Here is a 13,812-nt window from a genome sequence, read left to right on the forward strand (position 1 = left end):
TTGTCTTTTTCCGTGTCCGGCAACGGATCGCAACCCTCAGTGTCGCCCCCGTACCGGACCGGACCGGCAACGGGATCACAACCCTCGGTGTTGCTCCCGCGCCTCGCTCAGCCAGTGAGCGGGAACCGGTCTGTATGTGGGATCCGAACCCTCAACGGGAGCGCCACCGCGCTTCCCAAGCGGCGCACTATCGCAGTGCGCAGTGCGCCACCAGGGCGGCCCGAAGTGCAATCTTTTCAGTCTGCCTGTTATCTTCCAGTCAGCTAGCTGAAGGAGATGAGGCACACTGCTTTCCATGACCGACTTGTCTTGCAACTTTCTGAGCAAGTTACACCTTCCTTGAATCTTGGCTTCCTTTCCTACGAAATGGGACTAACACCGATCTCACGACTAGCTTTGTTGTTAAGGTTAAATAAGACGGCTAATAGCTTTAAAGCGTCTAAGCACAGTACCCCAGCGGAGGTAGTACGCACTCAACAAATCTTAGCCCGGAGTGGACCAAAACAACTGGGAATACTAAATTAGTCAGATTTGGCATGTGGGTAGAGCCTAAAAGGATGGCATCAGTGGATTGGGCCAGCCGAAGGAGGAGGGTCCAGAGGGAGGAGCCAGCTTTATCTCTTCTCAGATCCGCTCTTTGAATCAAGGGCGGTAGTTTCAGCTGCAGCCAATCCTAGGACAGCATCTTCTTGCGTCAGTAGTTGCTGAGACCCAGAGCCACGCGTCTCTCATCGAGATCAGTTTAAACCGTTGATGCTGTACTGGTGCTCAGCTCTCGAGTGTCCATCCGTTACGATTGAGAGTAAGGACAGAAATTCTTGGTCACCTTTCGAGTATCCGTTAGGAGACCCTCAGCTACTCGCTCCAAACATGCAGAGCAGCACCTGCTTCCCTTTCTGTGGAAGCCACAGGCTGGCTCCCCAACAGGAGTTGTAGTACCAAGATTCCCGTTCTTACGCGACTTGTTAAAGAAGCAGAAAGTTGCTTTTGCGGGGGAAGGCGGGCTAGGGAGTGAAGGAACCCCACGGAGCCATACGGCGAGGGCGGGGGTTGTCCTTGGGATAGAAAGGGGTTGAGTCCTGGCCCTTTAAGCCCGAGGGGGAGGATCCGGAAGCAGATGGGCGGGGCGAGGGCCCCTCGTATATAAGAGGGCCCAAGCCGCGCGGGGTCTCCAATCTGCCATTTTCTGTCCCTGAAAAAGTCTCTGGTATCCCAAATTCCCTCTGTTTTCCTCACAGGCTCTCTTCCGCCCACTGGCCCACCACATCAGGGGAACGATGGCCACAGAGTCCACAGCCACCGCCGCGGAGCAGGTTTCCGCCGACAAGTAAGCTGGACCGTGGAGAGCTTGAGGCACTGGCCAATCCCGGGGAGGACTTGGTGGATGGAGGCTCCGCGGGAGTGATAGACTGACTGGTGGGCGGGAGGACTTGCCAACCCTTGATCAGCTGTCGCTGTTCGGGGAGGTCTGGACACTGGGGAAGCCCACCTCTCGCTGAGAGCTTCGCGCACTAGCGGTAACGGCGGTTGGCTGGCGCCCCCTGCCCCGTTTTTTGCGGCCGCCATCTTGCTGGGGGCAGCGGCGGCTGTCTCCATCGCCTGCCCCTCTTCTTCCTCCCCCGGCCCGTGGCTGTCGACGGGGAGGCGGGGCCTTGGCGCGCAGGTCTGCCCCCACGCCCCTACTGTCCCCGCACTCAAGCCGTGCGCCTTCGATAGAGTACCTAGACAACGCGGGAATATAACCAACAGAGATTTGGCGCCAAAAAAAAAAAAAAACCCTGCACGAGGGGGGAGGCTGGACCCGACGGGTGGGGGGCGGGGCCTCGTGGGGGCGGGGCCTTGCGGCGGGCGTTCTCTTCCCTCCGCCAGCTCTGGGACGGGGGGCGGAGCTTTGGGGAGGCGGGAAAACTCCATTGTTTGGAGCTGCCGCGGCTCGAGCGAGAGCTTTGGGCTCCCGCGGTGGGGCTTGTTCCCCGCCTCCTCCTTGCTCACCTCGTGTGCTTGGGAGCTAGTTACTGTGTCTTCCGACCCTCAGCGAGCCTCGGACCCCGGCCTGTGGTGGGGAGCATCGTGGTTCTTTAGATTTCGGAGGTGTTGGCAGGAAACTTGGTGCTTCACAGGGACTTTACGTGGACGCAAAGCGTCTTCTACCGGCGCTGAGTCGGGGTCTCCGCACTTCTAGCAGTGTTTGGTTGCTAGATGAATTGGCAGTAGCATGCACGAAGTGTAGTAGAAAGACCGGAGGGAAAGAAGTTATTGTTTTTGAAGTGGCACAGTACCACTCAAGCGTAAGGTGTTTTTTGAACACTGGAGGGAAACATCCCATCAGTTCGAGGGAACGAGTGCCATTTTCCATACAGTAGGTTTCCCCAGTCTTTCCTTATATTTTAGGGACCAAGTTCTATTTTTTTTCCTTCTGTTTTGCATTTTAGAAGTTAGTTGTCTCCGTGTAAAATGAAAGGTTGCCGTGCAGTTTTTTGATTGATTTTCCATAGGCTTACACTGTAACACTTATGGTTATCAGAGATTTACATCTGATCTGCATACGCTACTGGTTCGTTTTCTGGTGTGTTCATGTAGAGCACTGGTTCTTAAACCACCCTCCGAATCACCTGGGAACTTGAAGAAATAGTTTTAATTTAAAACTCCATTGTCTGTCTCTTTCTCCGTTGATCCTTATGGTACCGGAATAGATTGGGTCTGGGAGTCGAGTTGTATCTATTATAAAAAGGTTTTTTTGGTGCTTCCTGAACAACTCAATGTTCCACTTAGAGGGATCCTCGCCCCCTCCAATACTTAAAAGGTGTGTGTATTTTTAAGAGACAAAAATATGCAGCAAATAACTCGCAGATTTTCAGGTGTCATCTGTGTCTAGCTAAAGTTAGGTTATTAGTTTATAGTCCTGGCAGATTACACACAGAGAAAGTTTATGTGTGTGCCTCTAGAAAAAAACAGCAGTTTAGATTGTTCCTCCCATCATAAATTGCAGACTAAAACTGAGCAATTGTATGTACTAGGTGGTTTTTTTCAATAAGCTTTTATTTGATCCACATGAGAATATTGTGAGGTAGTTTTTATCTTCCTTCTATAGTTGAGGAAACACAAGATTAGAATGGAGAAATAATTTACAAATTAATAAGTGGCAGAGTTTGTGTTAAACCACAGTATTTCAGTTTTCATGCCTTCATTACCAACGAAAAACTTACCTGGGTGGAAATTGCATGACAACCTAATTAGTTGGAGAGAACATTGAAGGCAGCATACTTCAGGTAGGTAAGCATACTTCAGGTAGCCCCTTCAAGTATTGATAGGGCTATTTGGAAGTAAAGCTTTTAAAGTCCTTGTGTTTATAGGGAGGGTAAATAAAATGACTTGAATTTAGATTTGAGATAAGAACGCACATGATAATTCCAGCATAACCATTGAAAAAATAAAAATAATAACTTCCAAACCATTAGAGAGATAAAATGGAATAAGAAATAAACCACAATTTTATCATCTGTAAAACGGTTCAGTTTGACTTCTGTCCCCTCATACCACGTGAGCAATATTGTTTAAGGTAATCAATGATTGTCTAAATACTAAATCAATCCTCGTCATTCTCCTGTCTTTCTAACTAGTTTTTTTTTTTTGTACACACCTTGTATATCTAGCTAGTTATCTGAGCTAGTTCTTAACCTTTTTGTTTATATTGCAAAAAATAAAGAATGTTCAGTAGTCTGTACTGTAGTGGTAATGAGGAATGAGAAAGCTGTTAGAAAGAGAAGTCTTATGTAATGCATTGAATTTTGGCTTAGCTGTCTTATAATTCCTGAGCTGCTTATTTTTTTCTAGAAGAAGAAAAGTGATCTATCTCTAATCTTTGGAGTAAAATTCTGGGGTTTGCCATAACTATTTTCACAAGTGGTTTGTTTCATCTGTGTTGGTGTGGGGCTTATGTTGGTGCTTACTCTTCTGTTTAAAATAAGATTAAGATAATGTTATCTCCGGTGAGTTAGCTTCATGGAACTATGATGAATTAATATCATTGTAATCATTTGTGTGAAAGATTTAGCTAGAATTACCTGGGAACTTATGTTTTGTTGGGGTGGAGTAGTTAGTTAGTATACAAGGAATCTTCAAAAAGCTCATGGAGAGATTCGTATTCTTTTAATTTTTCCATGAACTTTTTGAAGTACCCTCATATTAACTCTAATGTGTAAATGGGAAAAGGTCTCACTGGTGGACCTGCAAAAAAAAAAAAAAACAAAACCCAACTGTTTAGAAGATTGTATTCAATGAAATTGGGGGGGGGGGTGAGGGGCAGCGAGGGGCGGCGGCTGGCTGGTATGGGGATTTTGAACCCTTGATCTTGGTGTTATAACACCACTCTAACCAACTGAGCTAACTGGCCAGCCCCATGTATTCAGTGAATTCTGATATTGACAATGTCAAGGTGCTGTTTTGAGGTAGGGGAAGAGGATAGGGCAGAAAAACAAATGGAGTGTGCTGAAATTATTTCTGAATAAGATGACTATGGCATTATTCTCTAAGACAGTTTCCCTTTCTTCCTGGTTCGTATAACTTCGTATAATGTATGCTATACGAAGTTATTAGGGGGGTGAGGGGCAGCGAGGGGCGGCGGCTGGCTGGTATGGGGATTTTGAACCCTTGATCTTGGTGTTATAACACCACTCTAACCAACTGAGCTAACTGGCCAGCCCCATGTATTCAGTGAATTCTGATATTGACAATGTCAAGGTGCTGTTTTGAGGTAGGGGAAGAGGATAGGGCAGAAAAACAAATGGAGTGTGCTGAAATTATTTCTGAATAAGATGACTATGGCATTATTCTCTAAGACAGTTTAGTAATCATCCCATCTGTTAACCTTGGTACTCCTTGTATGCATGTCCCAAAGTATTTCTTATTCACCACTTTAAAAACTGAGGTCCACCCTAAAGATTCCACCAAAAAACCAAGTAGTAAATTCAGCAAAGTTGCAGGACACATAATTAATATGCAGAAATCAGTTGCATTTCTATGCATTCACAGTGAACGTGCCGAAAAGGAACTTAAGAAAACAATTCCATTTACAATAGCATTAAAAATAAAAAATACGGGGCCGGCCCGTGGCTCACTCGGGAGAGTGCGGTGCTGATAACACCAAGGCCATGGGTTCGGATCCCATATAGGGATGGCCGGTTGCTCACTGGGTGAGCGTGGTGCTGACAACACCAAGTCAAGGGTTAAGATCCCCTTACCGGTCATCTTTTGAAAAATAAATAAATAAATAAATACGTAGGAATAAACCTAACCAAGGAGATGTAAGACTTACATTAAAAACTATAAAACATTGCTGACAGAAATTAAAGACTCAAAAATAATGGAAAGACACATAAACATTTAAAAAAAATTGAAAGGCATCCTGTGTTCATGTGATTGGAAGACTTGTTAAAATGTTCGTACCATCCAAAGTGATTTACAAATTCATAATCCCTATGGATATCCCAATACCAAAAATTTAGAGAAATAGAAAAAATTAACCTGAAATTCATATGGAATCTCAGGGGACCTTGAACAGCCAAAAAAAATTTGCGAAAGAAAAAAAAAAAAGAGGACTCACCTCCTGATTTCAAAATATTACAAAGCTATAGTAATCAAAAGAGTAGTACTGGCATAAAGATGTGCAGACCCATGGAACAGAATAGAGAGCCCAGAGATAAACCCTCATGTATGTGGTCAAATGATCTTTGACAAGGGTGTCATAACCACTCAGTGGGAAAAGAACAGTCTCTTCAATAAATAGTGTTGGGAAAAGAATTAAGTTGGGCACTTATACCATCTACAAAAATTAACTCAAACTGTATAAAAGATCTGTGTGTAAGAGCTAAAATAAAACTCCCAGAAGAAAACGGGAAAAGCTTTATGACGTTGGGCTTGGCAGTGATTTCTTGGGAATGACACCAGATATACAGGCAACAAAAGCAGAAATAGACAAATGGACTATATCAAATATAAAAACTTTGTGCATCAAAGGACAAAATGAACAGTGAAAGGCAACCTGTGGAGTCGGAGACCACATTTGCACATCATATATCTGATAAGGGGTTAATATGCGTAATATATAAAGAACTCCTATGACTCAACAACAGAAAATCAAATAACCCACTTAAAAAATGTGCAGAGGACTTGGGTAGACATTTCTCCAAAGATGCTATACAAAGGGCCAACAAGCATATCAACATAACTACTCATCAGAAGTGACTAATGCAATGCACAGATAAAATGCAAATCAAATCAACGAGATTTTCACCTCATATTCATTAGGATGGCTACTATGAAAAATAAACCAAAATGACAAGTGTTGGCAAGGGCTGTGGAGAAATTGGGACTCTGTGCACTGTTGGTGAGATTTAAAATAGTGGAACTGCTGTGGAAAACAGCATGGAGTTTCCTTAAAAAATTAAAAATAGAACTACCATTTGTATGATCCAGCAATCTGACTTCTGAGTATATATCCAAATGAATTTGAAAGCAGAGATACCTACACACCCAGATTCTTGATACTGTTCACAATAGCCAAGAGGGAGAAGCATGATAAGTGTCTTATCATGGATGAATAAATAAAATGTGGTATATACATACAACGGAATACTATTCAGCTTTAAAAGGGAAGGAAAGCTTGTCTTGTGCTTATTACATGAATTAACCTTGAAGACACTATGCTAAGTAAAATAAGCCAGTCAAAAAGAGAAGTACTGTAAGATTCCACTTATATAAGGTGTCTGAAGTAGTCAAATTCATAGAAACAGTAGAATATGGTTACCAGGGTCTGGGGAGAGGAGAGAAAAGGGAATTTTATAATGGTTATGGAGTTTCAGATTTGTAAGATGAAGTTCTGGACATTTGTTTCACCGCAGTGTGAATATACTTAACACTACTGAACTGTAAAATGGTAGGTTTTATGTTTTTTTTACCACATACAAAAAGATCATAGCCATAGAATGAACAAAAATTTGGCTTTTCAAATAAAAGGAATACTTTTCCTTCAGACAAAGTATATCAGTGTTTGGGGTCATTCATAAAGATTTGTAATCTTCTACTTCTTAACCTTTAGTTTGAGTTACTAATAAGTTTTAGTCTAAACTGGAGTTACTAGAAAATATAATTTAAAAAAATTTGCAGTGAAACATCTCAAAAAACAAAAACCTGAGGACTTAAAGTTTAATGTTTCTCTCATTTAAATCTGCAGTGGATACCAGCCAGCTGCCAAAAAATCACAATCTGCAGTGGAAATTTCAGTTGGCAGAAAGAAGCCAGGTCTTCCTTTAAAAGAATTTATTTATTTTTTTAAGGTTCCAGGCAAACAATTGAACTGAAAAAAAAAAAAAAATTACCTGCCAGTTTTTCGGTTCATTTTATTGAACCACAACATACTATAAAAAATAGTGCACAAATGATAAGTGTGTTTCCCACAAAGGGATATAAGAAATGAAACAATATAGAGAACATAGAAATCTCCCTTTCAGTCATACCACCACCCCTCCTGAAGGGTAGCTCTTCTGACTTCTAACATCATAGATTAGTTTTGCCTGCCTTTAAACTTTGTAGAGGGCTGGCTGGTTATTCATTTGGTTAGAGAGCTGTGTTATGATATCAAGATCAGGGGTTTGGATTCTGATATTGGCAGCCACCAAAAAAAGAGGAAAAAAACATATAAATGGAATCATGTGGTATGTAGTCACGTCTGGCTTCTTATACTCAACATTGTGAGAATCATCTGCCTTATATATTATTATTATTATTTTATTGAATCAGAATTGGTTATACATATTTTGGGGATTCAACATTGAGATGTTGATCAAATCAATATTACTAGCATATATATGTTGTTACAAATTGTAATTATTCTTTATGCCCCTTGTCCAGTCCCTCCCCCTTCCAATCACCCTAGATTTTCTTTTTCTTTCTTTCTTTCTTTTTTTTAAAAGATGACCAGTAAGGGGATCTTAACCCTTTACTTGGTGTTATCAGCACCACACTCTCCCAAGTGAGCGCTAACCGGCCATCCCTATATAGGGATCTGAACCTGTGGTCTTGGTGTTATTAGCACCATACTCTCCCAAGTGAGCCATCGGCCAGCCCTTACCCTAGATTTCTTCTCTCCCTCTGAAAGAGTAATGCTTACTCTGTTGATTTGCTGCCCAAATGATCCAATGCTGAGAGTCGTGATCAGGTCCCCCAATACTATCATAGAGCAGATGTCTTTTCCGTCACTATGAAATGGGCTCTGTGGAGACAGACATCCTCTTCCTTTCTTTATCTCTGCTGGTGACACTCCTTATGTCAACTCACTCCAGTGGCTGGTGGACCATCTGCGTGGTGGTTGTGGCATCTAGCCACCTTCACGGCAGCCATGGTTATCATGGTGGCTGTGGTGGGCCACCCAAATGGAGGAGATGTTTTTGGCCTGCTCCGTGGTGCTGGCAGTGTGCCTGGTTGTGGAGAGTGTCCAATCCCTAGTTCCATGCCCCGGGTCCCCAAGTGGATCCTGAGGTGCTGGCACTGTGTGCCTGGTTGTGGGAGGTGGGTCCAGTCCCCTTCTCCATGCCCCGGGTCCCAGCACAGGCCCCAAGGCACTGGCATGGCGTGCCAGGTTGTGGAAGGGGGATCCCGTCCACTTCTCTGTTCCCCAGGTTCCCGGGCAGGACCCACGGTGCTGGCGAGGTGTGCCTGGTTGTGGGAGGGAGGTACGGTCCCCTTGTCCATGCCTAGGATCCCTGGGCAGTCCTTGAGGCACCGGCACAGGGTGCCTGGTTGTGGGAAGGGGGTCTGGTCCCTGGCTGCTAGACACGGTTCCCGGGTGGGCCCCTAGGCATTGGTGGTGTGCCTGTATGTGGGTGTGGGGTCTGGTCCTTGGCTCCAATTCTTGAGTTCCTGGGTGGGGCCTCAAAGTGCTGGTGGTGTGAGTGGTTGTGGGCAGGGGTCCTGCCCCTGGCTCCATGCCTCACGTCCCCTCACGGCCCCCAAGGCATTCATGGTGTGCCTGGGCTGGAACTAAGTTTTTGTCCTTTGCTTACTTCCAACATGGGGGAATTTCCTGTGGGAACCAGTACTCGAGCTCTGTGGGAGCTCTGTGGTTGACGTAAATAGCTGCTTTGCTGCTGTTTCCCTAGGGAAGGCTTTTTGTGCAGCTCAGGGTTTAATGGTTGACCTGATAGGTACTTCTGGCTCTCCAGATACTTGGTTCACTTGGGTTGTGTAGAAACTCTGATCTGGGCCTGAGTTTTTTCATGGAACTGCACCCCATGCAATTCTGCATTCCCGACCAGTCTCCTCTGAGTGGTCCTGCATTGGTTGGGGGGTGGATTGGCTGTCCTTGCTGTGTCCCAGTGTTCTCCCAGTGGGCCCATCTCCCCCACCGCCCGTGTTCCAAACACTTCCCATGGGACGGACCCTGCGCTGGTCCCTTGTGATGACTCACCAGCCTCTGAGTGGCTCCCCTTTTTCAGCTGTTCTGCTCCTTGCTCCTGTGTGGGTCCACAGGAACCTTGTTAGTGGTCTTGCTGTCCTGGGGGCCATCAAAGTCCTCTGCTCCCCTTCTGCCTCCAAGTAATTCCATCTGAAGAGCACAGCTGTGGCTTCTGCTGGCTCCCGCTCCATGTCCTCCTGCATTAAAGCAGCCACAGCCAGAAACGCTGAGAGCAGTTTTTTTCTTTCTCTTCATGCACTCCATAGGTCTCTCCTCCTCTTCTCCTGAGCTCCAGTGGCCCCAGCTTGGCTGGTGTTACATTTTTATAGTTGTAAATTTGTTGATTTGTGGGAGAGAGTAATCCTGGGGAACATCTATTTCGCCATCTTGACCGGAAGTCATGCCTTATATATTTGAATGATTTTCTGCTGCATGGTGTTCCAATGTATGAATATACCACACGTTACCCATTTTATCATAGATGGACATATATGTAAGGATAACTTACAACTTTCTAGGGAGGATGACAGATGATGCTAAATTTCTGTGATGACTAGGAGTCAGGAAAACTATTCTGTTTCTGACTCTGCCACCTTGGGCCTCAGTTTTCCCATTTGTAAAATGGTGGCAGTAAGGGGGAAGTTCTACAAGAAGTATTCCATTGGGAAATTTTGTGAAGCAAGTCCCCCCGCAAGGTCGTAAGTATATTTTTAGTATAATTATTGAGCATTTAGTTTAGGTACTAAAGATTCAGTGATATAGAAGTTGTCTCTCAAATGGAGCTGCTACAACTGGGACAAAGACAATAAATGCATAGATAGAGAATGTCAGCGATAAGTGCTATGCGAATAATTATTTTAATGCACCCTATTATAAGGTGATGTGAGAGTAACTGGGTAGTTATTTTAGGTTGTGTGGTCAGGGATGGCTTCGATGAGATTTAATGACAAGGAGGCACCAGCTCTAGCAAAGAAACTTCATGGAAACGGGTAACAGAGAATGTGCGGAGGGATGCAGGTGGGTTAGTAGTTTTGGTGGTTGAGAAAGGGGGACTTCTGTCTGTTTCTGTTTGCACATTGGAGTGTGAGGCAAAGTCTGCTTGGAAGTAATGTGGAGTACGTATGGTGTAAGAGATTTGAGGAGAAGTAAAGGTGGGAAATAGTCCTTCTGGAGAGTCAAAAGACATATTCTAGGGGAAATGTGGTAATATTTTCACTTTTGAGTTCTCATTTTAGATTTGTGGCCAACAATTTAAAGTGAGGCCAGTCAGTGTTGTATGCTTTTCTTTCTTTCTTTTTTTTTTTTTAAAGATGACCGGTAAGGGGATCTTACTTAACCCTTGACTTGGTGTTGTCAGCACCACGCTCACCCAGTGAGCAACCGGCCATCCCTATATGGGATCCGAACCCGTGGCCTTGGTGTTATCAGCATCACACTCTCCTGAGTGAGCCACGGGCTGGCCCCATTTTTTTTTGCCGCACCGTGCTCAGCTAGTGAGTGCTGTGAGCGCACCGGTCATTCCTCTGTAGGATCCGAACCTGCGGTGGGGAGCGCTGCTGTGCTCCCAGCTTCTCCCGAGTGCGCCACGGGCTCGGCCCTTTCTTTTCTACTTACGATGTTCATTCAACTGCTTGGCTGTAGCAAAGAATAGGTGGCTAGAGGGTTGAATCCTCTTGAGGAACTTACTTTTCCAAAAGAAAAACCTGAGTAGAATACTTTCTTTACAGAATGAGTGTTTATGTTAAATATCTTGAAGATGAAACAATTGGAGATTTGCACTTTTTATGTCTAGTTGTCCAGCAGCAACTACCTGTTTGGTCTCTTGGTACCTACTCCCTTTCTTCCTGGTGATGGCACTGTCTCTTCTGCTTTCAAACATCCTAAAATGGATGCATTTAAAAAACATTTTCTCTGTCCTATCTGTTTATCTGCTATCTTTACTTCTTTTCTTCAAAGCCAACCTTCTTCAGACAAGAGTCTGCATTCCTAGAAATCTTCATTTTTCTTCCTTTTGTTTATTCATTTAACAGTTGTATTTAATATCTATTTTAATGTTAGGTTTTAAGGATATAAAGATGAGTAAGATACCAGTTCTTGGACATCAGATGATAATCTAATGGGGCAGGTGTGTATTTAGAACATACACGTTTATTCAAACTGCTTCAATCTGGCTTCTTTCCCTTCATGCCATTTATTTATTTATTTTGTTGTGGTTTTTGGCAGCTGGCCAGTATGAGAGATCAGAACCCTTGACCTTGGCTCCAACCAAAGTGAGCTAACTGGCCAGCTAAGGGTTTTTTGGTAAAAGGATTAAATGAGAGTGTAATAGACACTGCATGTACTATGGCAGTCATATCTCTGCTCTATTTATTTTATTTTATTTATTTTTTTTTTCCTTTTTTGTCTTTTGTCGTGACCGGCAACGGATTGCAACCCTCAGTGTCGCGCCCGTACCGGACCGGGACTGGCAACGGGATCGCAACCCTCGGTGTTGCCCCCGCACCTCGCTCAGCCAGTGAGTGGCCGGTCTGTATGTGGGATCCGACCCCTCAGCTGCCGCGCTTCCCAAGTGGCGCACTGTAGCAGTGCGCCACCGGGCCGGCCCATATCTCTGCTCTAAATCACCTGTCGGACATTGTCCATTTAGGTAGTCCATAAGCACCTCAAAATCAACTTCTTTTAACAGTTTAACTCCCCAGTTTTCACTAATGAATCCTGTTCTTATAGCTTATTTTGGTCAGATGACATTCGCATCCCTTCCCTCCCCTCTGTTTCCAATTTCTAGTTTGTCACTAATGTTTAGCAGTTTGTCCTTTCTAATAATGCTCTGTAGCAGGGCTTAGAAATGTAAAGCCTAGAGGGCCTAATAGGAAGAAGTGAGGTAGTGGGGATGTAGTGAGCTAGAGGATGAATTCTCCCTTAAAGGGAGTTGTCCCTGTTCAACTTCAGCTGATTGTGTGGAAATGTAGGACCATACTGTCAGATATTCTGATTTCCTTTTTTTTTTATCTTATTATTATTTTTGAATAGATAGTACATTAACAATTCAAAATTCAGAAAGGTGAGTATGCAGTGAAAGGTCCTTCCAACCCTTATTCCTTAGCCGGTTTTTCTTCTCAGACTGAACCAGTATTAGGAAATTTGCTATGTATCCCTCAATGATACCTTATGCATATATGAAGAAATTTAAAAATTTTTATTTTTTAATTGACACGTATTAATTGTACATATTAATGGGGTACAGAGTTATACTTGAATACAATATGTGATTATCAAGTCAGCATAATTAGCTTATCCATCATTGCAAATTTTTTTTCAATCGAATGTGTAAGTTTCAACAAAAATTTATCATTTGTGAAGAGAGCATTTGAGCTCCTCTTATAGCCATTCGAAAACGTACAATAAGTTATTAATTATAGATGCTTAGCACTACTGTAGACCACCAGAACTTATTTTAACTGTCTAGCTGTAATTTTGTATCCTTTCCCAGCCTCTAGTAACCATAATTCTACTCTCTACTTCTATAAGCTCAACTTTATTTTAGCTCCGATATATGAATGAGAGCATGCGGTGTTTATCTTTTGGTGCCTGACTTGATGACAGGATTTTATACTTTTTTATGGCTGAGTATTCCTGTGTGTGTGTGTGTGTGTCCCCATTTATGGACACCTAGGTTGATTCCATATCTTGGCTATTTATACAAGCAAATTGTATGTAGTTTTTAATTATGCATTATTGTATAAATGGTAGCATACCTGACACATTTCTGAGCATTTAGTGTAATATATCTTGGATATCATTTCTCATTGGGGCATAGTTGTCTTATTTATTTGCTTATTTATTTGGCTGCACTATTTTTCCCCCCCTTGGGATAGTGGTCATCACTGGAGCATTTTTTTCTATTTTGTGGCTATCTTACAACAATTCCCTGTTGATGGACATTTGAGTTGTTTCCAGTATTTTGGTATTATTTGCTACAGTTAATAACATTGTAATAAACCATAGACTAGTATATTGGTAGGGTAATTCCTGAAGTAGAATTGCCAAGTCAAAGATTTTGTTATTTTTGATAGATGTTGCCAAAATAGACCTTCATAGGAGGTTTAGTGCACTTAAACCTAGAGGTTTTGTGCATTTAAACTTCTATTAGCAATGTGTGGGAGCACCTATTTCTCCTTAAGACTCACTTGGGTAAAAAATGCTTTCTCAATATGATTTTTTTTTTTTGTTTCTCTTTAAAATGAGCAGGAACATGCATTCCAAGTGTTTGAGCTTTTCATGTTTTGTTTTCTGTGAATGTGTTTATATTCATTAGTCCATTGGGCTTTTTCTCTTGTCAATTGTAAGATCTGTGTATTGCG

General features: G+C 43.2%; 1 protein-coding gene across 2 annotated transcripts in view; it reads left to right on the forward strand.

The window, feature by feature from the left end:
* The first annotated feature begins 1,116 nt into the window (after nt 1-1,116).
* The window catches only part of NASP (nuclear autoantigenic sperm protein (histone-binding)), a 37,224-nt gene continuing 24,528 nt past the window's right edge, over nt 1,117-13,812 (forward strand). Inside the window, exon 1 of one of the 2 annotated variants that reach the window (XM_008574884.1) lies at nt 1,117-1,327. In XM_008574884.1, the coding sequence (XP_008573106.1) occupies nt 1,278-1,327 (50 nt within the window). In that variant the 5' untranslated portion in view covers nt 1,117-1,277. The remainder of the gene's footprint in view (nt 1,328-13,812) is intronic. The other variant, XM_008574883.1, reaches the window with a different exon arrangement.

The sequence above is a fragment of the Galeopterus variegatus genome, unplaced genomic scaffold (assembly GCF_000696425.1).
Source record: "Galeopterus variegatus unplaced genomic scaffold, G_variegatus-3.0.2 Scaffold1113, whole genome shotgun sequence".
Classification (NCBI taxonomy): domain Eukaryota; kingdom Metazoa; phylum Chordata; class Mammalia; order Dermoptera; family Cynocephalidae; genus Galeopterus; species Galeopterus variegatus.